The sequence below is a fragment of the Glycine soja genome, chromosome 6 (assembly GCF_004193775.1).
Source record: "Glycine soja cultivar W05 chromosome 6, ASM419377v2, whole genome shotgun sequence".
Classification (NCBI taxonomy): domain Eukaryota; kingdom Viridiplantae; phylum Streptophyta; class Magnoliopsida; order Fabales; family Fabaceae; genus Glycine; species Glycine soja.
Genome location: NC_041007.1, coordinates 13,304,218 through 13,327,120, shown reverse-complemented (window position 1 = coordinate 13,327,120; position 22,903 = coordinate 13,304,218). Strand labels below are relative to the sequence as shown.

Genomic DNA, 22,903 nt, shown 5'->3' with positions numbered 1-22,903 from the left:
AAAAAGGGTGGGTGTTGTAGCTGACGTCACCAACATCTACCTACCCAAACCGCTCAATGTTCGGTTCTTCTTCTGTTCCTGTTTTTGTGCTGTAGGCCCCACTCCCCACCAAAAACACCTTTCGTGCCATGCCTATCTATCTCTATTTTCTACACTCACGCGCTATTTTTCTTAAATATTAAGCGCTATTTTTATAGTATTATTTTACTAAAATTATACTATCTGTGAATCTTCCATCATTTTTACAATGATTTTTTTAATCACTTTCTAATACTGTAAGGACACTAATAGGTAACAATATTTTTTTTTATTCTGGTGTAATTTTACCCAAACACCTTTTTTTCATAATGAATTCCACTCAAACACCGTGTTTTTATATTTTTTTAAAAATTTCCATCATCCTCAGTAAGTATATATACTACACCTAATGGAATGAGATTTTTTTCTTCTTTTCTGAGTACTACTATTTGCTAACATTCTGCCCAATCACGTGCCGTGGGCCACTTCCCTCGCAACTACTAGCATAGTAGCGTTGTAGGTTATTTGAATATTGTTTCAAAAATTCAATCCAATACATTAATTAATATTGAGTAATATCATTAACTAAAATATCATTGCTAATTATTATCAAATTAGCCGCGGCCTATATTCTAACTATAGTTTTTTCATTAAAAATGTTTAAAAAGTCTAACCTTGTTTTTCACGATATGTGCGATGCAGCGATCAACTTTACTTCGTGATATGAACTCTTTATCGTTGTACTGTGTTTAGTAATTCCCTTTTAAATAAGGAAAATATCTTCTTGCTAAATAATTGTAGATAATTTAATTCGAGTCTTCTATCTTTAACTACCACACCTCCTTTGCATATATGTATGTTACTTGCGTTTTTGAATGATCAAATTCGGATTAATATACATATTTGTCGTAATTTCGTTTCTAGAAGACGGGAAAACTTCAAAACCTAATTTTCTTGAAAAAATATTTTTTTCCTGGGCTATTTGTTTAAAGCTTGGTTTTTTTTATTCAATTAACTAAGTAGGGCTTCAACTTTGACTTTGTTTCAGTTTAATTAGAATCCATATATATGTTGACCCAGTTATAAATTGAGCACCGTTCATGTTCTATCTAACAACATTGCAACATTAGACAGACCGTTTATCAAGTCTACGTACAAATTTTCTTCTGTTACGAATAATTGAAATCAACTCTTCAAATGATTGAACAAAAGTCACTTATATGTTAAAATTAATATTAAATCATTTTGATATTATTCGAATTCAATTATCGGTAGAAATAACTTTTTTTTTGTCAAACTTTACATATTTTCTGACTGAATTTGATAAAAAATTAGAATATATAAAGTTACAAATCAGTCCAAGTATAGTTCAACTTCATATACGAAACAAAATTAAAAACTTCCTTAGTATCAAAGACCAAATCTTTGAGATGTATACATCAATCTTTTTAAGGAATTTTACACTTCAATCCAATTTGGGTATTTGCACACATTCTGATCGACCTCAATTACATGTTGTAATCTCAGTTTTAAAAGCACAGTAGTTTCAATAGTTTGTAGCTTGGAAGAATTTTAAAATCCTTCCCGTGAAAAAGAATCCAAAACAAGCATTTTGTTAACAATACATTTTGAACTTAAAAGTCTTTTAGTGGTTACACAATTACTAAAGAAAAATATGATTATTTTAAAATTTTAAATGAATTTGTATTTTAATTTTAATGATTTATTATGATCTGTTTAAATGATCAAAACTTCGTAATCTTATTTTATTTATAAAAAAAATTCTCTCATTTATATGTAGGCGTACATGTCCGTGTTTTCATCCACAAAAGCTTTAGGTACATTAAATACGATGAGATAGATATTTTGTTTTTCAAAAAATGTAGATCTTACAAAAATGACAATAACTGCATAAATATTTTTATTTTAAAAAGGCAAAATTGTAAAATTGGTCTCCTACTTTATCTCCAATTTCAGATTTGATCCCCTATAATTTAATTCACAAATTTAATCCACAATTCTATAAATTCCTGCAAAATTGGTTCTGAAAGTTCAATTTGGACGTTGACTGTTAACCTCATACTATCAGGTGTCATTACCACGTGTGATTGTCACATGTCAATGCCACGTGTCAACGTCTGAATGGTTCCTTGTAAAGACTTCATTTTTTTTGTAGGTAAAATTACACTTTTGGTCTTCCAGTTTTACTCCAATTTCAATTTTGGTCCTCCTATAGTTTAATTCACACATTTAGTCCCTCAATTTTATAAACATTTTATAAATTGTTCCTGCAAAATTGATCTTTTGAATGGTATAGCCACTGGTGCTAGAGACATGGTAGGTTTTTATAAATCTTGCACTTTTTTTCATCGCAAGTTTTTCACTCATTTGAAATCCAGAGAAAAATCACTCTTTCTCTCTCTCTCACATTCGGGGTTGTTCAACTTGGGAAAGTGGCGCATGAATCCCAACCTGGGTCTGAAATTTTTAGATCTCTTACTTTAACAGGTTCTGTAATAACCCCCTATTTTTTTTCTTTTTTTGCTCCCTCATGCGGTATTATGTGTATACGACTGCTTAAGTGACCTATGTATGACAATGATATTTTTGTTTGAAATTTGAAATACAATTTCTCTAGTAATAAAATTTGACTGAATTTATAAAGGGATTTATAAAACTGGGAGATCAAATGTGCGAATTAAATTATAAGGGGACCAAAATCAAAATTGGAGTAAAACTGGGGGACCAAAAGTACAATTTTACCTAAAAAAATGAAGTTTTTACAGGAAATTATTCAGACGTTGACACGTGGCATTGACATGTGACATTGACATGTGGCAGTCAATATCTAAGGTTAACGGTCAACGTCCAAATCGGGTTTCCAAGACTAATTTTGCAGGAATTTATAAAATTAGGAGACCAAATTTATGAATTAAATTATAGGGGATCAAATCCAGAATTGGAGATAAACTGGGAGACAAAAAATGTAATTTTGCATTTTAAAAAAGACATATTAGAATTAGAATCCTTTTTGAAAAGTTAGTGTTAAAATTTGTAAACTTAAATTTCAATGAACTTATTTTACACACTGAACTTGCATATTCTCTCTTCTTTCTTTCATTTCAAACTGTGTTTTAAAATAAAACCAAGGCAAAATTCAATTTATAATCAAACCTAATTAAAAATTAAATTAAATATTTCAATTTTATTTTTTAAATTGGTGTTGGAGTCTCCTAATAAAAACTGATCATAACGTAGGTGAGTGGCAGCTGGCAGACAAAGTCATAAATGAAACGTATGCGTGAATATTTTCTAAACAATTGTGATAATTCAATTTAATTTAATTTGCATATATATTTTCAAAGGTCATGCTCCATTCGTATGTACATAACCTTTACTTTTAAACTTAACTTAATTAGTAAATTTAGCTGATAAAATCTGTAATGCGGATTGCGGAGATCGATCTTTATAAGAAAAAAAAATTCAATCAATAATTGGGGCCATCAACATTCATCAAATTCAAAAAAAAAATTACGTACAAAAGAAAAACATTCTTCAATTTCAAGTTATGTCTTAGTATTACTTTACGGTACGTAAATACAAAAATATACATTACGTACACCAAAGAAAGGGCATAGAGGAGGTGGCCAGCTACTAACTTAAAAATAGTGAAGTAAAATCATGTTGTAGCATATATCAATCAATGTGAAAGAAACTTTGTCAAGTATAGTCCAGTTTTCCCATAATTGTCTTGTTCCGGTGACAGTAAATGGTAGGTATATGCATTCAAAAGCTGTCTCCTACCTAAACGCTAGCTACAACATAAGTGTTGGGTTCTTAGCTTCAATTCGTTCCTCTTCGCGAGTTTGACCAGTGACCACTGTCCCTGCCACTGCTCGTGTAGATCATATCTCAAACTTACTGTAACTTACCTAACATAGTTAATGTCTAACAACTCATTTACTGACCCACCAATAGCCCACTACTAGTACGCAAGGAATATTCAAATTTTACCCAATACCAATTTATTATAATTACCCATCTCAAGTTAAGAAAGCAGTCCATCATATTGATATATAATAAAAATATTTTATGTTGCTAGATGCTAAATAGCCTACTATAATGTTTTAACTTTTGAATTATATGTTGCCCAATTAGTTTAGATTTATCTTGGTACAATTAAGAAGAAGGAATGAATGACATTTTCAATATCATTTTATTTATTTATTTGAGGAATAAAATTAATATCATTATAATATCGTATATAATTATATTTACTTTCTATTTTTCATTTATCACTATATACATCTAAAATATTTTGCACAATTAATCAAAAGAAATAACATTAGTTTTTTTTATTTTATCATTAATTATGATGTTGAAAAGATATATATTTTTCAAGTGTTCAAAATAATGGATTCGCTCTTATATTATACATTCACTAGAGTGTGGGCAAAGTAAAGCACAATACCCAGATTTTATGAGGCGTTAATTTCACACTCGGCCATATATATCTCAAATATAAATGTTAAAGGAAAAATTTGATTAAACTTCAGGTTCAAAAATTGAATTCAATATAACAAATAAAAGATTAAAACCAAAACGAAAAATTTTGGACACAAAAAATGATCTAAATTTTCTCAAAATTTTGGGATTCTACAACTATTTCCATGTTAACAAAGAGGTCACAATAATTAATTAACATGACATTTTAAGGTCTAAATGTTCATGGGTCTGTAAAATCTATATAGATTCCTATCGGTCGCAGTTGTGGTAGTAACCGTAGTAGTAGAAGTACCCATGGTTTTGCAATAACAAGCTTGGTTACTTTGAAGCCCTAGATTGTAACATAGGCACACACCTTGTTGGCCAGTGATGTTCTTCCCATACAACTGGTACAAAACCTGTGGCTTCTGATCATCATGCTCTTGCGGTTCTGGTTTCAACTTTTCTGGGTTCAACGAAGAAGAAACTTGGGGTTGAGAAGGAAGACCTATGGAAAGGTCCAAGTTGAGTTGATGATGAGGGAAGGATTCTTCTGTTGTAACGCCACTGCTGCTGTTAGAATCTTCAGCAGCAATCATGTCGGTCCCAATCTTTGTGTTGGCATAAGCACTATTATTCACCAACTGAAAACCGTTGTTGTTGTTGTTATTGTTCTTTATCTTCTTCTTGCTGTTAGAAGATGGAACTGCGGTGGCTGTGACGGTGGTTGCCGGAGTGGCGGAGGCAGCGTTGAGTGGACGATGAGTTTGAGGGTCGATTCCGCGGCTGTAGAGTTTTCTCTTGATGTGAGTGTTCCAATAGTTTTTTATTTCGTTATCGGTTCTTCCAGGTAACCTTGCAGCTATCAAAGACCATCTGAGAATTCATAAAAAGAAGAAAAAAAAACATTAATTTGAGAATTTCTCATTAGGAAAAGATGCTAGCTATAGCTAGCTAGGCTAGGTGAAAATTTGAAAGAATAACAAGACTGTATATGTTATGATACTTGGAATGAATGAATAAATATTAACAATAAAGTAAATTAAATAATTTTGTTTTAACTAAATGATGTGATACTTGGAGATGTAAAAGAATAATGAGAGGAAAAGGAGGATGTGCTTATGTTCTTACTTGTTTCCAAGTAAGCTATGGAGGTTTATGATGAGTTCATCTTCCTCTTCAGTGAAGTTGCCTCTCTTGAGATCAGGTCTGAGGTAATTTATCCATCTGAGTCTGCAACTCTTGCCACATCTGAGCAAGCCTGGAACACATAACACGAGAAATTAATGGGCTTAGTCTAAAATATAATCATATTAGGAAAGTACATTTAATTTAATGTGGTTGTATTGAGTGGGAAAAAGAAAGAAGTTTATAATTAGTTACCAGCAGCTTTGGGGAGGGATCTCCAACAGCCTTCACCATGGAGCTTGATGTAGTTGATGAGGCGTTCGTCTTCTTCTTTGGTCCAAGCTCCTTTGTTGGTGTGTTCTTTCTCGCAACAAGGGGATCTTCCCATGGTTTGAGAGAGAGCAAATAACAACAAGATATGTTTGTGTGTTGTGTGGAAAGTAATTGGTGAGAGAATTGAAGGGAATATAAATGGGAGGTGGTGGAGAACAAGAGGAGGTGCAATTGACTCGGGGACCTTCTTTTTCTCAGAAGTAATGCAAGAGAGAGTATTTGACCGAGTTGGTGAGAAAGACGAGTGGTTACAATTAAGTTAGTGCTGGATTTGGTAGGTAGCTCTGCTTTTCATGTTCCCTACCCCTCCCTATATTTCTTTTTATTTCCACCTCCCCCCTCTTCTTTCCTTTATTCACACTTTCACCTCTAACACTAATTAAGCTTCCTTTCGTTAATTATAAAATGAGGTGAACACATTTTTACCTTTTATTTTAATTTTAAACTTTTTTTTATTTGCTTTCATTCCAGCCAATGATACTAAACTCATGTAAGTATAACTTTAAGTCTATAACTTCCTACTTACTTTATTATCTCTTGAAAACAAACTCTCCTACTTTATTTTACGTTTATTTCATTCTCATCAAAACTTGAAATAGTGTGTCATTCGCAATACATTTCCTAATATTTTTTCTTAATATATTATTTATTATTAGTTAAATAAATAAAGATTATAAGTACCATCAAATATTAAGCAAGAAAATAAATCCAATCAAATGTGTACCCTTTCTCTTTATTTATATACTAGTGCAAAATCATTATAGATTGAAATCTTCTTCCAACTTAATGCACAAATAGATGGAATAGGAGCAAATAGCATCTTTCTAGCTTGCATATTCGTGGAACTCAATCTCATTTAGTTAAAAAGGTTCTCTCTAACTTTCAGCAACTGAACGGGAAGTGGTTTAGAAAAGGACTTTCGAATCAATGGGATGCGCTTGCCCCGCTAGAAAGGCCCTGACCCTGTAAAAATCAAAAAGAAAGAAGAGAAAAAAAAAAAGAGAGAACTTTGTATTTTGGTAATTATTTGGTTACCAGCTAATTGGGTGTAACTTATTTTAAAAGATATAACTATTGTTAAAAGTTAAAATAAAATGTTGTATTAATTTATAATAGTTAAAGGTAAAAACATTCACAAGAAAGATCATACCAAATAATATTATTCCCTTTATAATAATTATATATGAATTAAATTAAAATTTTCATTTAATTTTTTATGAGAACTAAATTAAAATTCCTTCTATATTTTTATTTATTTATAAAAACACCTTAATTATAAGTCATTTTGCTATATTTAATAAATAGTAGATATAATAAATTAATATCTTTTGAAAGTCTAACTTTGTCACATATACAAAACATTTTAAGAATCTTACTTTATCTCTTCACATGCATAACTAATAAAATTAACATAATAAACATGCATATTACATATTATGAGAGAGATAAAAGGAATTAAAATTAATAAAAATGTTTACAAAATAAAAAAAAGTACATCTTATTAATGTTAGAGATAATTTTAAAAAACATATATATGCTATTAATTAAATTGACTAATTCTTTTATCCTTCTGAAGTTGAGTTTAATAAAATATAATGAAATGAAGATTTTTAATAAATTTTATATAATAATAAAAATATATTTAAAGAAATGTATTAAATTACTAATATTTCTCTTATCACCCATAATAATCTTATTTAATTTGAGAAGAATATCTCATAAATTAAGACAGTGGTCGTCTGATACCTAAATTTCTAAAAAGAGTGTCCTTGGACCTTGGTTATGTTATTTATCTATTTTTTATCCCATTCACAACGAATTATTACACATGACTTCTTATGGAGAAGTTGATTATTAATTATAGTTATCTGGTAGGGGCTAATTATTATGCACTTTCACTTAAAGATCGATGCTAAAGATAAGGTTGCCGCATCATTAGTAGATTTTGTAATCAAAAGAAATTTTGTATTACTCTTTAAGAGAAAAAAGAAAAAGAACATTTCGAAGATTTAGGTATTCATCAAAACGAAAATACAACCTATATTAGTTCATTTGATTAAAGTTATTTTTAGCATTTAATCTAAAATAGATTTCTTTTTTATAAAAAAATTCTTATTTGCTGATTTTAAATATTTTAAATTAAATGAGTGCTATCAATATTTTATATTTTAATAACTAATACTAGCTGGTGTATATTTGTGTGTGTAATCAATTACCCACATTATTAATAGTGATTATGTTTATTAATAATACCAGGTTTAATTTTAAATAAAAAAATTAAATTATAAAAATAGATTTATAATTAGAAAAAAAAGGGTCAACACTGACAATATATAAAATTTTATATTTTATACACTCATTCGATCACAACCCATTATATATAATAATTTATGATTAAATGACAATATAAAATTATTTTACATCATATAAGTATTAAACTCTTATAATTAACTCATATAAAAATTAAATATATTCAAACTAAAAATGTTTTTGCATACTCTCCAAAAGATAAGCATGTACTACAAATTAATATAAAAAATTAAAACTTAAAATGCATTTCTAAATAATTAACACACAAATTAAAAGTAAACAAACTAAACCCACAATTTAGAATATCATAATCTTCTAGAGAGAGAAAACTATGAATTATCGATATGAATCTAGCATACATGGTGATAAGTTCTGTAATGTCTTTGATTATCGATTTCTTAATGATTTACACTTTATGACACTTCACATGGTGACTTTTCACTTAATTTTTTTGTTGGCTAAAATTTTTTACTGGTCATAACTATTCGTAAGTAGTTCTGTCTGATACTTGACAATCTTCTTCGACTACTTTTAATATCAATGACTGTCTCGACACACCAACATGAGACTTTTTAGCATATTTTATTCTCACTCACACACTTTACAAGAAACTTTTCGGAAGATCATATCTATTCAAAGTCAAACACATTCAACTGTGGAATTCTTATATGATAAATTACAAAAAAAAATAGATACATCTTGTTGATATAGATAATATCAATTATTTCCTTTAAGTCACCATCATTAGTCCAATCTCATGTCTATAAAAATCTCTAAATTCCTCTTATTTTTATATAATTCATCAAAAAGATATTACAAGCTCTACTTAAATAGTTTAATTTTGACAAAAAAATTAGTTAGACAATTATGAATCATACTATACATGTGATGATCGCGGGTAGTTAATTATACATAACGTGTTTCCTTTTTTGATTATATGTCGATTAGATATGTATAACGACAGTGATATAGTTGCTAGGTTTGTGATTTTTGTATAATTTCTATTCTTCTACATTCATCTTGAACAAGTCTTTTTAATCAAAATAATTAATTATTGCAATCCTTAATTTTATTTAAACTGCTTATAATTCATTTAATTACTAATTTAAAAAAATGAAAATTGTTAATAGTCATAAGCGTCTAATAGTCTCTTCACTGATCCATTCTCTTTGGTCGGAAATAATGATATTAAGTTACTTGCGAGTTACAATTATCGCGATTTATGGAGAAAAATGTCCCGCAAATACAACCATCAGCATCAGCCTTCACCAGCTTTGAGGTATTGACATCTGTATTTCCAGTGTGGAAGACACACAGAGGTATCAAATGTTCATCGGAAAATTAATAAATACATAATATACACATCACAAGAGTCCAGCATACATATCAAGTTTTTCTTTCAACTTTTTATTGATCACCAATAATCAACGGAAAAGAATTTTGGATTTGGATTTGGATATGTAGGTGATGTTCGGTGTAAAGTCAACGGCAAAGAATTATTGGTTTTCATTTAGGTATTGTTTGGTGTAAAGAATATTTTTATATATTTCTAATTAACTCAATTACACACATTATTTCCAGAAAAGAAAAGTGATGATGAGAAAGTTGATTATGTGTTCGTGCGCTTTAGAAATGACTTGGCTTATTATTTAATTTTAGTAGAAATCACATGTCATATTTTTAGCAAAATATTTTTAAAAATGGAGTTAATTTTTCATAAAATCATCTTAAAAATAAATAATAAAATGATACAGTAGAACATGTATATAGAAATTCATCGTAAAAGTAAATAAACTTAATTTTAACATCACAAATAATTCAAATATGTCAAAAAAAATCTTACAATAGACTGATATTTAAATTAAGAAAACATAATTAATTTTTTTTATTCAAAATGCAATTTTAAAAACATAATATAGTTGAAGAGATTATTTTTCATGCATTCTCAATGTAAAAATTTTTATACTGTTAACCAATCAGTGGTTAACTTTTATATCTTATTGAACATGCATATCAAATTATTTTCACTTTATTTGAACATTTGTTTGTTTGTTATATATATATAGATAAATAGATAATACATAATAAGTATTTTTCACATGAAATAATTTTACTCGGTAGGAAATAATGCTTTTCTTTTAAATATTTAATGTAATTGTATATTTAAAAATTGAATTTGAGATCACCTATTAAATTAAAATAAACTTAGGTTAATTGATTCACATATTCGATATTAATTAGCTTTTGATTTGCATAAAATTTATAAGCGTAATTTATTTTATAAAAACTTTCAGTTGAATGGTTGTATTGATAAGTTTCATATTTTTTTAAAAGTTAATGGTATATAAATATGCATTAAATTTACATCACAATAGCTTTATACGTATTATAATATGGACATTTCGGAGCTTAATCATCAAACTTTTACATAACCAATTACTTGCAAAGATGACAACATTGGCTTGCAGAAAGTATTCACGATGATGCTATCAAATTTTTAAGTTAACTTGTTAATTTTTATAAATTTATTATTTTATTTATCTTCTGTGAATTAACTTATTTATACATTATTTTTTTAGTAAACTATAAGTAAATTTGATAAATTTTAAATAAATTCGATATACTCTCAAGTTTACTACCAAGTCAATGAATCAATAAATCAATAAAATTAGACCAAAATATAAATAATTTTAGATTGTTTTCTGTCTGTTTAGTGTTTATATCTTTATTTAGTGTGTTGTTCCTAAATAATTTTTTTTTACATTTAATAACATCAAGCTTTTGTTCTCTAATAACATTAAATCCTGATGAGAATAAATGATCTACTGCTACTATAACATATACAAGTTATTATCTAGTAATAATGCATTATTAGACTTGATTTTTTAAATATTGTGTAATTTATGATTTATTATTTTGTTTTATTATATTATTAAAATATTTAATTAATATTTTATTTATAGATATTTTATTATTATTTTTATATTAAATAGACTTTTATGAATCTACGAGACAAATATATAATACTTTCAAATTTAATAACCTTATTCACAATTAGATTAAATAGATTATTCCGAACTTAAGAAACACTTACTAAAACCAATTAGAAACGAAGAGCAAGAGTTATACAACAGAAATTAAGGCATCAGGGATTGCAATTAATCTAAGCCTTTTTTTTTTGGCATACAATGCTTAGTTATTTTTAAATTTAATACTAGTATATTTTATTAAAGCTTTAAAATAATTGCCGTTGATCGGAAAGGGAAAAAAAAAAAAGTAATGTTGAATTTGTAACAACTTTAAACAGAAGAACTCAATGCAAATAGAATTTGTAAGGCCGTAGGTTTTTTGTTTATGAGTGGATGGTTTGAATCACCTGTTTTGCTAAATTGATATTTTTGTGTTTGACTCTCGTTAATTAATCTGTTAAAGCAGCAATAATCGGCAAGTAAAGTTGAACTTGACCTCAGCCATAAAGATCGCATCATCTTCGTATAAAAATATGCACAATGCAAGGACCAAGTGATAATAAACGAAGCTGCAGTTAAAGAAATTAATAAAATATTAAAATCATACCTAACAACAAAATAAAGGCTATCAAGACCTACCATAGCAAAAGCATTTTGCCCCCACAAGAGCCACTGATTGAGAAGTTTAAAATGATGCAATGCACACCAAACTTTTTGTTCAGTACAAAACCAAAACCCACTCTTATCTTCCCTTATTTGTTTCTCCCAAGTTTTTTTAGTTTATGTCCTTCCACCTTTCCACTGTTTTCTAACTACTCGTTTTATTATTATTATTTGAGAAAAATATTATACATGAATATTATAAAAAAAATTATATCGTAATCCAATTACAATTAAACATATATAATAAATTTTGTAATTTTTATGATAATTACTTAAAAATTGATATTAACAAGAATTTATAATTGAACAACAATCTAAACAATCTAAAAGTGCTTTACATGATTAATATATAATCATTAAATTTTTATTATTTTATTTATTTTTTGCTTTTTTATAAAAAGGATTCTAGAAGAATGTCTCAATTCTCAACTGACTCCACTTACTCTTGTCAATTCAGGTTTGATACGAGTTACTAACGTCCCCTACCATCCATGGTTGAGATTGCTAGTGCTCATCAATAGTATCCTTTTCTTTCACCCACTAGCATACAAATTACCGAAGAAATTAAATTTAAACAGTAAAACATTGAACTTGCCTTACAGTTAATAATTTGGCTAAGTTCCTATCCAAACAACTCGCTAATCTACTCTTTTTATCATCTTCAAAAAAAAATTCTTTTACAAATCATAGGGGTATTAATTCTTTACAGCTTGAGTCGGATAAAGTTAATGCAGATGAAAAAGTTTTATTTTCGAGTATTTAATATAATTGTATAATTAGGGCTCAAATTCAAAAGTATTGATTAAATTAGAAACACTATGTTTTGTTGATGCACCTTAGTGTATTCAATTTTTTTTTTACTTTAAAATATGGTTTGCTTCATTAGAATTAGAAATGATTTAAAATTTACCTTATTCATATTAATTGACCAGAATTTTATTAATGTTAATTAAGAATATATATATATGTGTGTATATGTGTGTGTAAGTATAGACTATAGAACATTAGATATATTGCAAGAAATAAAATTGATTTTCCTTTGAGTGGTCCCATTACCAATATCTTCATGTGTGGAGTGTGTTCTGAGTTAAAGTCCCGTGAAAACAAAATCGTTTACAAGATGATATATATGGGGTGTGGTAGCATAAGGCCACAACAACGCTTGTTCTATTTATCTAGTTTATAATATTGCTAATGATCGGTATCTTCACAAATATTAGTCATTTTCAAAGTTCAACCAACCTCCTTTCCCATCCAACACAGTTATGCCATTTTGAGCCGGCCATGTCAATTTTAAATTTTTTTATGGACATGGTTGGTAAGGCTCACCCTCCTACCTTAGTTTTATTTTTGCTTCTAGAAGCACTAGAAGAAAATTACTCTTTAAAATAAGGAGAAGAATCTGCCAGGGTTGGTGACCCACCTCCTTCCCCACATGGTTCTCCCACCTCATCTATTGGAATGAGCTGGCCCATTCATTTGTTTCAACCTCTCATGCCACACTCTAGTATAGTCATGCTTTTAAAGTTTTTTTTTTAATATAATATTGTTACGAAATAATTAATAACTAATATTCATCCAAAATCATAAATTATATTGTATAAGTATTTTTCTTCATGTCAAAACTTATTATTGGAATCTTGAACTATTTATTTAAGGAATATAAATTATTATCACTAATGTGACTTTTGTTTGTCCGCTTTGCTTTTCAAATTCTTTCCCTTCATTATAATCTTATTTTATGGAATTGGTATTATTCTTATCTTGGAGTATTTTGACTGTGACCAAGAGTCTATTAATTTGTCACCACTGAGAGATTTTCTTTTGTGGCCCCACGTGATGAAGATTAGATTAGGAACACCCGAAAAAGTGAAGGACCAATATAATTTGCAATTGCTCAACGGCATGTTGCGCATATATTCCATAATTCTAAAATGATTAAAAGGGCATCATGATTTGTTGACACTTTCTTCCACGTTGACAAATTAACCAATTCATATGTATTAATTCGACCTTTATTGTCTCTGAATCAAGTGCCTAATTCTATCATACCAATTCATTTTCAAGGGATATAATTCCCACACAACTATAGTAGTATTTTTTTTATTCATATATCTTTGTAAAATCTTTTTAACCAGCGAACTAGATATGCAGCGGATTCCATCTCGTCTGAATTGAAGAGTTTAGTTAACAATTAACATGCACTTTACTATATGCATGGTGTGTGCGCCGTATATAATTAGGTATGCGTGAACCAGTAGGAATTTTAAGAATAAAATAAAAATTCACATTCTTTTTTAAAGTCTTTACTGAGAGAAATGTTTTTTTAGAATATAAAAAATCCTTTTTATCGTTAATGAAAATTATTTAATTTTATAATCATTACTTTGTGAACTTGCATCTCTCACATAATTTGATGGTGAAATTTGATTTGTAGTTGGAAAAAAATTACTCAGAGAAATAATTTAATTTTTTAAATCATTATGTTTGTGAATTTGTACTTGTCACATAATTTGACGGGTGAAAATTGATATGTTGTAGGAAAAAAAATTGACCCAAGGAAAAGGTAAGACTTTTTCCAAAAATGTTAATCTTCAACTTCATCCCTTTCTAGTAAACGATGACCAGGGTTTGTCGTGGCGGTGATGTATATTGGGCATGCAATGTTTTTTATTCGTCTCATATCAAGGCCTAACACACCTATTTAATGTTTGAGCAACATGGTAAACAAATAGTCTATCACTATACATGGCCCCAGAGTCAAAGGTTCAAACCCTTAGCGGCAAGCAATACACTATTTAGATGAGGACAAGAAGACTAACTAAAACTTTTGTTGTCCGTGATTTATCTTACCTAACAAAGTTGGGTCATGTGTTTAACTGTATTTAAAAAACATTATTTTGCTGTTCTCCTATACGCTATAAGTTTTGTTTTTGGTCAACTTCCAGAAGTTGACGTGGCTAACTTTGATAAAGTGTCAAATGCTCTAGGGGTTCCAACTTAGCATTAATAAATACACGGGGCCACAAATCATGAAACCCAACAAACTCTAACTTGGGCTTCCCAGAATTGAAAACCGCAAGCCCATTAAACAGTGGACATATCCCAATCCCATAATTCTTCATTTCTTTGTATAAGTGCACACTTTCCTACAAAACTAGAGGAAATGAACTTTCTGCTATTTTATTTTCCTGGCAGAGACCAAGTGTGTTTTCTAATAATCCAGTGAGTCAGAGACGAATTCTATCCATGATGCATAACAACTACTATTTTTTACGCATCATAAAAATCAAACATAATTTTTCTTGCTAAATAAATTATTGTTTAATATGCGAATATAACAAAACTTTATACTATTATATCAACTCTATAAATTAAATAAACTTTATGAGATAAAAGATTCAAGTGATGCACATTGTCATGAAATCAAAGAAATCTTAAAATAATATATCAGTTGTTTTATTTAAGATTTTAAACTTCGTCCCTTATTATCATTTTAGTCATTTTAAATATATGTCAATATCATTACTTAAATCCTACATTGCATTGCATGTAATGGTTGGAATAAAGTAATGGATAGATTAATTTCAGTTCTATTTTTTTTTTAACTTGGTTTAAAATCTAATCATTAGTACCTCATATTTTCAAGGACCAAATACATTATTTATCTTGAAAATTATTGCATGTACGAGAGAATCTTTGTAGTACTAGAATTCTAGAAGTAACAGCAATGTTAATAAAAGAAACGATGAAGAAATGAAAAAGGTGTGGTTTCACTGTTATTTTTTATGGCAAGTACACCACAAAAGAGAAACATACAACACTAGAAATTAAAATTGCAACACTGGCCAAACAAATTGAAACAGAAGCGAGGTAGATCAAAGCATAAGATATAAAGCCAACCCAAATGAACCTAGAAAAACACGACTCACTAAGGAGTATTTATTTCTTAATCCCAGAAACAGAAAGGTGAAAAGAGCAACCAACAAGGATAAAATTTCATGGACCAACTAACAGTGCCTGGTGCAGAAACAGCGTCTACGAAATCCACGACACTTGCCACCCGTGAAGCCTTCAAGATGGCAAACCGAAGCGCAGTTGTGCTTACTGAGGCACATCCCTTTAAACCGATGGCTCTTTGACTCACAGTGCCTTCCCTCTGTTTGTACCACCATCTCTGCATTAACACAATAAACACAGTTTAATTAAATACATTTCGTTACTTACTTACACTCACGTACTATATTAATATTCCTCTATGTATAATTATTTAGTCGTAATAATTGCATGCATAGAGGCGCTTACGAGAAGAAAGGAGAATGAGCAACATGAAGAAAAACCCAAATCGTGCCTTGTCCATGGCTAATTAATTACGTACCACCCACACCTAGATATATCAATATACAACCCTGAATATAAACAAATGGATTGGGTACTCTTATCTATTTATAGCTAGCTAAAAAGAGAGTAAACCGCAAGTACAAGTCATTTCTAAGACTTGACGTAAACGTAAGTTTGCTAACATTGGTAATAAATAAACTACACGATAGTTTGGTCACGCCTTAGTGATGTGGTTTTCTATGTTTAGAGGGAAGTATTCTACTGATCACAAAATCTCACATCAAGTTAGTTAAAGTTAAAAGTGATTTATAAATGTTTTTTTTTTCAATCCAACAAGATGTCTTTTATTAAGATAAAATTGTAACGATTTATCGAGCAGATAAACTAATAATATCTCATATATATTCAATGGGATTTGAGTTCGGAAAAAAAGATACTATCTATACACTGTTCTACTTAAAATTATACTTGTTTACTTAAAAAAAGTGAAATTATAGTTATTAATTAAAAAAGTGTTAAAAGAACTTTTACATAATAATTTATAGAAATGTATAGTTATTAAAGTTTAGAAACATTCCTTTAATTTCCAATCAAGTATATTTGTGTACTTTTGCTCTGTGACAGGAGCCAAATCTTTGTTAAGGAATCTGTTCACGTGAAAGGAGCGACCGACATGGCTGCCCATATGTGTGGCAGAAAATGGTCGGCCATTTGAATACTGGGAAATCACATTATGAAGGACATGCAATTCATCGAAAAGGGCATATATGTATTGTGCTAACCGCTAGAGAAAAAAAAATAGTGTTGATTCTCGACAAAAGATTCAGAACACAAGAATGGCATAGCTGGAAAGAGGTTGTGGGAAGGTGATGAAGATCAGAATTAAACTTATAATTTGTATCAAAAGTGGGCTTGTAGTACACAGGGTTTGGAGCTAATCAACGGCACTTTCGCAAGCACGATGCTCACTGCTCAGGGAAGCCGAAAGGGTCTAGTTTCGGGAGTAATATATATACTTTTGAAGGAAAAATTGGAAAATTATCAAAGTAGTACTGATCTAGAAGAGTTTTCGATCCAATTAAATTTAGAATTTGCTCTATTTTTTTGTCTTCAAAAGTATAAGTATAAGTCATATTTGTAGTGATCATGCTGATAAAAAAATATTTGGATTGATTATATTTTTGTTTTTTTAAACATTCCCTTAAAGTAGTTCCACTTCCTTCTTCTTTTTTCCCATATTTTTGTTATAATATTGAACCTTAATCCCACTCGAGATAAATTCAACCATCTCTCTAATAAAGTTATTAGAGTTGCTTTGTACACACTCATACTTTTTATTTTTTAAGTAGTTTCTAGGTTTCATTAGAAAATATATAAGCATTATTAGTGTTGATATAGTGGTGTACTGAATTCACATGAGTAAGACTGATTTCAGTAGATTAAGGGATCATCATAATCTCTGATTTAGGATAAAATAAAAATAACTTTGTGATAAATGTAATTCAAGTATTAAAAGTTTATAATAACATAAATGTGAAAAAAAGGGAGGGTATATATTAGGAGGAAAAAATTAAACTTCTATTGCGTCAAATGAAAATAAAAAAGACATCATGTTTTAAGTTTAGTCATTACAATAAAAAAAAATTGCACTTGTATTTTGATAGATGAAATGTGTTATATACACAATAATGAAACAAATTTGTATTATTTTGTTTTTGTGTATATATATATATATATATATATATATATATATATATATATATATATATATATATATATATATATATCAGAGAGAGACAATATCTATTTTTTAAATATTGCACGTGCAGTTCTATTTTTTAAAGAGTTATGTTTTTCATAGAAAAATATCTATCTTTATCTCTCTATTGTATGAGTTGTTGTATGAATAATATTTTTCTTTTTTAAAGTAATCAACTTTCTACAATAGTTTTAGGAATTGATCTAAAAATTACCATGACTTTTTTTTGAAGACGAAATTACTGACTTTCTATATTGCCTAATTCTATACCTACTTGTAGAACTAATTTTAAATGCCAAACACAAACTGATCATAAAACTTTTTTATTTATTTATTATTTTTTTAATCTTTAAACTTAACTTTTTAAGGTTTCTGTTTTTAGTCTTTAAATCTTTCTAAAAAAATTAGTGGCAATAATTAAAAGCAAAAAAAAAAAGTTAAGGAACTTTCACCTATCAATAAAAAGTTTATGAATTAAAAATAAAATTTTAAAAATTTATGAACTAAAAAATAGTAAACTTTTCTTTTTAACAAATGATAATGTCTAGTTATTAACAATGTATATATATTACTTTGTATAATAATGTCTAGTTGAAGGTGTTGACATTCTCCTAGAGCTTATATCTTTGCTAGATAGTCTCCGGGCCCATTCAAATATCTATTTCTTAGTTACTCGAGAGAGTCTAGGTCGATTAGATGAGTAAAATGTGAGTTGATATAATTTTTTTTACTTCTCTTTGACTTTTACATATCAAAAAAATATATTTTAAATTTATGTTCTTTCAAAACCAATAGGAAGTTCTTGTGTGGTTTTTTTCAGCATGAGGAGGTAGATGTAGATAATTTATTCTTTCCTTATTCTGGATCTTATTTAGGTTTGGTATTCTGATTATTATCGGCTTGATTAATTTATCCATCGCCTACTTGCGTAATTGCTTATAAACTAGGAGTAGTTCAACTCATTACTTTCAACATAGTTGTCTTTGTTAGAATATTGTTACAATTTAAGTTATAAATAATTTTAAGTTGGTTATTTTATTGTGCTTTATATATATCTTGAATAAAATCATAATTATTCTATTATAGGATAAGCATTAGACATGACAAAAAAATTCATACCCATGGATACCCGCTCGAATCTCTCTCGATTTTGGCGGGTAATACCCGAGTTAATCGGGTATGGGTTCAGGTTTTTCCGATAACCAAAAGTCGGATACAGATACTGGTATGAGATTACTAGATCTGTCATGACCCCGAACGTGAATCCGTCCCGTCACTTAAAATCTTTAAAATTTTTGCATAATTTAATCAAAAGACATAAAATTTTTATTACTAGTTAATTTTATTTTAGAATTTTTACATAATTTAATATTATTTTCTTAACGATTTTTGTAGACACATGCGCTATAATAAATTTATTGATATATAAGTAGCTAAAGATAAATGTTTAACAATCAATTTATTTTTTCTAAAATCAAATTTTTAATATTTTTTTATAAAAAAATATTTTTCTAATTTGAATCGGGTATGGGACGAGGTTGGGTATACTCGATATCCAACGAGTACGAAAATGGGATAATAAACTTAAACCTGTCTGGTATCGGGTATGAGTAAGGGAATATGTTAGGAAGTCGGGGTAAGGGATTGGGGAGACCATACCCATATCCGCCCCGTCCCATTGCCATGTATAGTCAACATCTTAACAATCAAATTGATCCTTTTTTTCTTCTTTTTTTTTGTTTTCTTTCCTCATGGTCACCTATTATTGCTTCTAATACCCATTAAATTTAGCCTTTACTAATTACCAAATGATTTATCTCCTTAAAGTCGAAACTTCTTCGTAGTTATATAATGAGAATCACATCATGTCTTTCATATGAAATCATTCATGATTAAATATTCTTGTTTTTGCCTTTTTAGGTAATTAAATCATTTTATTTGTCTTTTAAGTGGTTCAAATCATTTTTCTTCTTCTATCTTTTAGGTGATTAAGCCATTTTTTGCCTTTGCCTTTTAGGTGGTTTAATCCTTTTTTTTCCTTCTGCCTCTTAGGTGGTTAAACCTTTTTTTTGTCTTTGCCTTTCAAGTGATTTAAGCCATTTTTTTTTTTGCTTCTGCTCTTTAGGTGGTTAAGCATTTTTGCTTTTGCCTTATGGTGGTTAAGTGTGCTTGCTTTTATCTTATGGTGGTTAAAAGTGTTTGCTTCTTTTAAGAGGTTAAGCCTTGAGTTAAGACTTTGTGCTTAATAGTTAAGTTTGCATTTGTTGGTTTTGATCCACTGACAAACCTTCTCATCAAAGATCTTATATTTTTACGTCACAAATTTGTTATGAATAAAATTAATGTTGTCTTTGTCACCACCATCTTGCGGAGGTGTGTTAGACCATTAATATGATATAATAATTAATTAATTATTAAGTTGTTAAAATTTAAATTCAAGTTATAAATAATTTTTTGTTTGTTATTCATTTGTACTTTATATATATCTTATACAGCTACAATTAGATGTAAATAAGATCCTAATTATTCCATCCTTGTCTTCTCAAGAATTAGGACAGGAAATCCTCATCATATTATTATAACTACTATCATTTAAGCATATTCATTTTATTGGATAATTGTTTATATTTTTACAATTAAAATTTAAAATAAATTATATTTTAATATACAATGTATATTTTAAATTTATAATAAATAATTTAAAGTGCAATATAAAATTATTTTTAAATTAGTAACAAATTCTTTTAAAAACAACTATTAAAAGAGAATTGATTGAAATAATCAACAATAAAGAAGATAATGTATAAAAAAATAAAGAAAAAAAATGATATTCTGAAATGATTGAGATAGAACTTTTTTTATAAGGAAAATGTTGTGTGAAATGTATATTTAAAATATAAATAAACAATATTAAAAATTCGAATTGAAAAAATAAGAAAAAGGAGATTTCCACTCTGTAATTTGTGTATACTTTTTTAACAGTAGAAAAGTAGATATGTTTGAGTTCGACGATGTATTTTAGGTATCTTAATTCAATCTCTTTTTTTTCTGGAGATCTTAATAATTAAATTTAAAAAAATACCGTCCTGGTCTTTTTCTGTGATATATATATGTGTGGGAATTTCAGCTTTTTTTTTTTTTATGAGTGTTGCTGAGTCAAAAAATTTAAATTGTTTTGCCTTACCAGATACTATATTTGTATATGGAAAAGTAACTTAGAATATCTTGAATGATTTTTTTATTATAAATAAAAACTGCAAATGACAGATAATGGAATGTTGTGACTTGTTAATTAGTTAGAAGACTAAAATAATATACTAGTTAATTAAACAGCATTCATTAATCATTACGAAACATAAACCCTGAACAAGACGTAGAGGTAGAGAGATAAGCAAAGGCAGAAGCCAAAGGGAAGCAATCCAATGACCAAGTATGAGTTGGTTGTGGTAGCTAGCTCCCAAATGGATAAAGAGTAGATGCAATTTATTTGGCCTAGCTATGATTTATTAATTTGCATGGCAAGAGTAGTGTTTGATGAGATCTCAACAAATCCTGGTGCAAAAGCAGCGGCGGCGGAAGCCTTTGCACCTGCCACCGGAGAAACCTTCGTTCCTGCAGACCAAAGCACAGTTGTGGTCTCTATTACACAAACCATGGAACCCGTGGCTTTGTGACTCACACACTCTTCCCTCCGTCTGCACCACCACCTCTGCTATCACAAAACACAATCATTAATTAATGCATCATCCAACATATATAATATATTAATTCATCAAACACCTATTACACCAACACGAATTTTTCGATACTATTAATGTCTAATTAGACTAAAATATAGGATATCGGAACATCACATTCAAATAAAGAGAGATTCTAATTAATTACATTTTGTTCTGATATGGTGAATGTCTAAAATATAGGATATCGAACATCACATGCAAATAAATAGAAAGATTTTAATTAAATAAAGTATGAGTAATATATTAAAAATATCTATTTTTTTAAAATCAACCTTCTATATATATTTTCTTTAAGTATATTAGTTATGTAAAGATAATAAACTTAAGTGTTGAAGGTAAAAAAAGTATTTTTTGAGTGAAACGCTTAATAAAAAGTATCAAATAAGTGTTGGTATTAAAAATGTGTTCACCATGATGCTTTAATTTGAACAAAAGAGGTGTTTTGTACTTAATAGTCAAACACATTTACAACTCAATAAATAGTTATCAGGTAGATTTGATAGTTGAAGGAAGAAAATAAAACTTAAAAACTTTGGATTCCAATTCCTCCTCCTAAAAAACTAACAAAGTAACCACTAAAATAATACAAAAAAGAAACATATATACAACACAGGATATTATAGACATTAAGAGTTTAAGATGCAAATTAGGGAATGAGCTTACGGGAAGCAAAGACAAGGAGGAGGAGCAACAAGAAGAAGCCACATGATTTCCTCATCTCCATGTTCACAAAGAAGCAAAAGCTGGTCTCTATTGTATGAGTGAGTGAAGCAAGGTGGATCTTGGGGTGTTGTTATATAGTACTGGATTCAAGGGGCTTAATTGGAAGAGACAAAGGGCAACGGTGCAAAGACGAATTAGTGGAAAATGTGTTCACGTGAGATTTCAGTGACCTTTTAATGCATGCAGTTTTGTCACTTTGCGTTCAGTGAATAGTGAGTATTTACTCAAGGTGGGGGGATCCAACGACAGTTTCACGTGCAAACCTGAAATAGCTTTCAATATTTACGATTGTCAAAAAGTGGGGGATTCAGGAAGAAATTACTGTTTTCCTTATTATATATAAAATTTAATTATCTAATTTGTCAATATAACAATAAATTTATTTTAAATTTATATATATTTTTTAAAAATATGATTGTTATAAATATTTTTCT

The 22,903-nt window shown here is 28.7% G+C and overlaps 3 protein-coding genes across 4 annotated transcripts; all 3 read right to left on the bottom strand.

Moving 5' to 3' along the window:
* Positions 1–4,628: 4,628 nt before the first annotated feature.
* Positions 4,629–6,214, bottom strand: LOC114415924 (myb-related protein 308-like). The gene is made up of 3 exons (XM_028380786.1): positions 5,887–6,214; positions 5,635–5,764; positions 4,629–5,379 (listed from the first exon to the last, which is right to left on the bottom strand). Exons 1-3 carry the CDS (start codon positions 6,017–6,019, stop codon positions 4,737–4,739), a joined length of 906 nt encoding a protein of 301 aa, XP_028236587.1. The 5' UTR covers positions 6,020–6,214; the 3' UTR covers positions 4,629–4,736.
* Positions 6,215–15,655: 9,441 nt separating this feature from the next.
* Positions 15,656–16,386, bottom strand: LOC114415918 (defensin Ec-AMP-D2-like). The gene is made up of 2 exons (XM_028380782.1): positions 16,212–16,386; positions 15,656–16,083 (listed from the first exon to the last, which is right to left on the bottom strand). The coding sequence occupies exons 1-2, from the start codon at positions 16,264–16,266 to the stop codon at positions 15,917–15,919; spliced, it is 222 nt and encodes a 73-aa protein (XP_028236583.1). The 5' UTR covers positions 16,267–16,386; the 3' UTR covers positions 15,656–15,916.
* A 4,935-nt stretch (positions 16,387–21,321) lies between these two features.
* Positions 21,322–22,550, bottom strand: LOC114415913 (defensin-like protein). 2 transcript variants are annotated; one of them, XM_028380779.1, is made up of 2 exons: positions 22,410–22,550; positions 21,322–21,715 (listed from the first exon to the last, which is right to left on the bottom strand). In XM_028380779.1, exons 1-2 carry the CDS (start codon positions 22,468–22,470, stop codon positions 21,549–21,551), a joined length of 228 nt encoding a protein of 75 aa, XP_028236580.1. In that variant the 5' UTR covers positions 22,471–22,550; the 3' UTR covers positions 21,322–21,548. The 2 variants fall into 2 exon arrangements, with proteins under 2 accessions (XP_028236580.1, XP_028236578.1); XM_028380777.1 differs by having other exon boundaries at positions 21,322–21,718; positions 22,410–22,529.
* Between the last annotated feature and the right edge of the window lie 353 nt (positions 22,551–22,903).

What these genes read in the sequence shown, in the direction of transcription:
- LOC114415924 (XM_028380786.1), bottom strand. Translation starts at nt 6,019, where the DNA reads ATGGGAAGATCCCCTTGTTGCGAGAAAGAACACACCAACAAAGGAGCT. An exon ending in ATCCCTCCCCAAAGCTGCTG is followed by an intron (nt 5,765 to 5,886) that starts GTAACTAATTAT and finishes TATGTGTTCCAG; the next exon opens with GCTTGCTCAGATGTGGCAAG. An exon ending in CATAGCTTACTTGGAAACAA is followed by an intron (nt 5,380 to 5,634) that starts GTAAGAACATAA and finishes ATGAATTCTCAG; the next exon opens with ATGGTCTTTGATAGCTGCAA.
- LOC114415918 (XM_028380782.1), bottom strand. Translation starts at nt 16,266, where the DNA reads ATGGACAAGGCACGATTTGGGTTTTTCTTCATGTTGCTCATTCTCCTT. An exon ending in GCTCATTCTCCTTTCTTCTC is followed by an intron (nt 16,084 to 16,211) that starts GTAAGCGCCTCT and finishes GTGTTAATGCAG; the next exon opens with AGATGGTGGTACAAACAGAG.
- LOC114415913 (XM_028380777.1), bottom strand. Translation starts at nt 22,470, where the DNA reads ATGGAGATGAGGAAATCATGTGGCTTCTTCTTGTTGCTCCTCCTCCTT. An exon ending in CCTCCTTGTCTTTGCTTCCC is followed by an intron (nt 21,719 to 22,409) that starts GTAAGCTCATTC and finishes GTTTTGTGATAG; the next exon opens with CAGAGGTGGTGGTGCAGACG.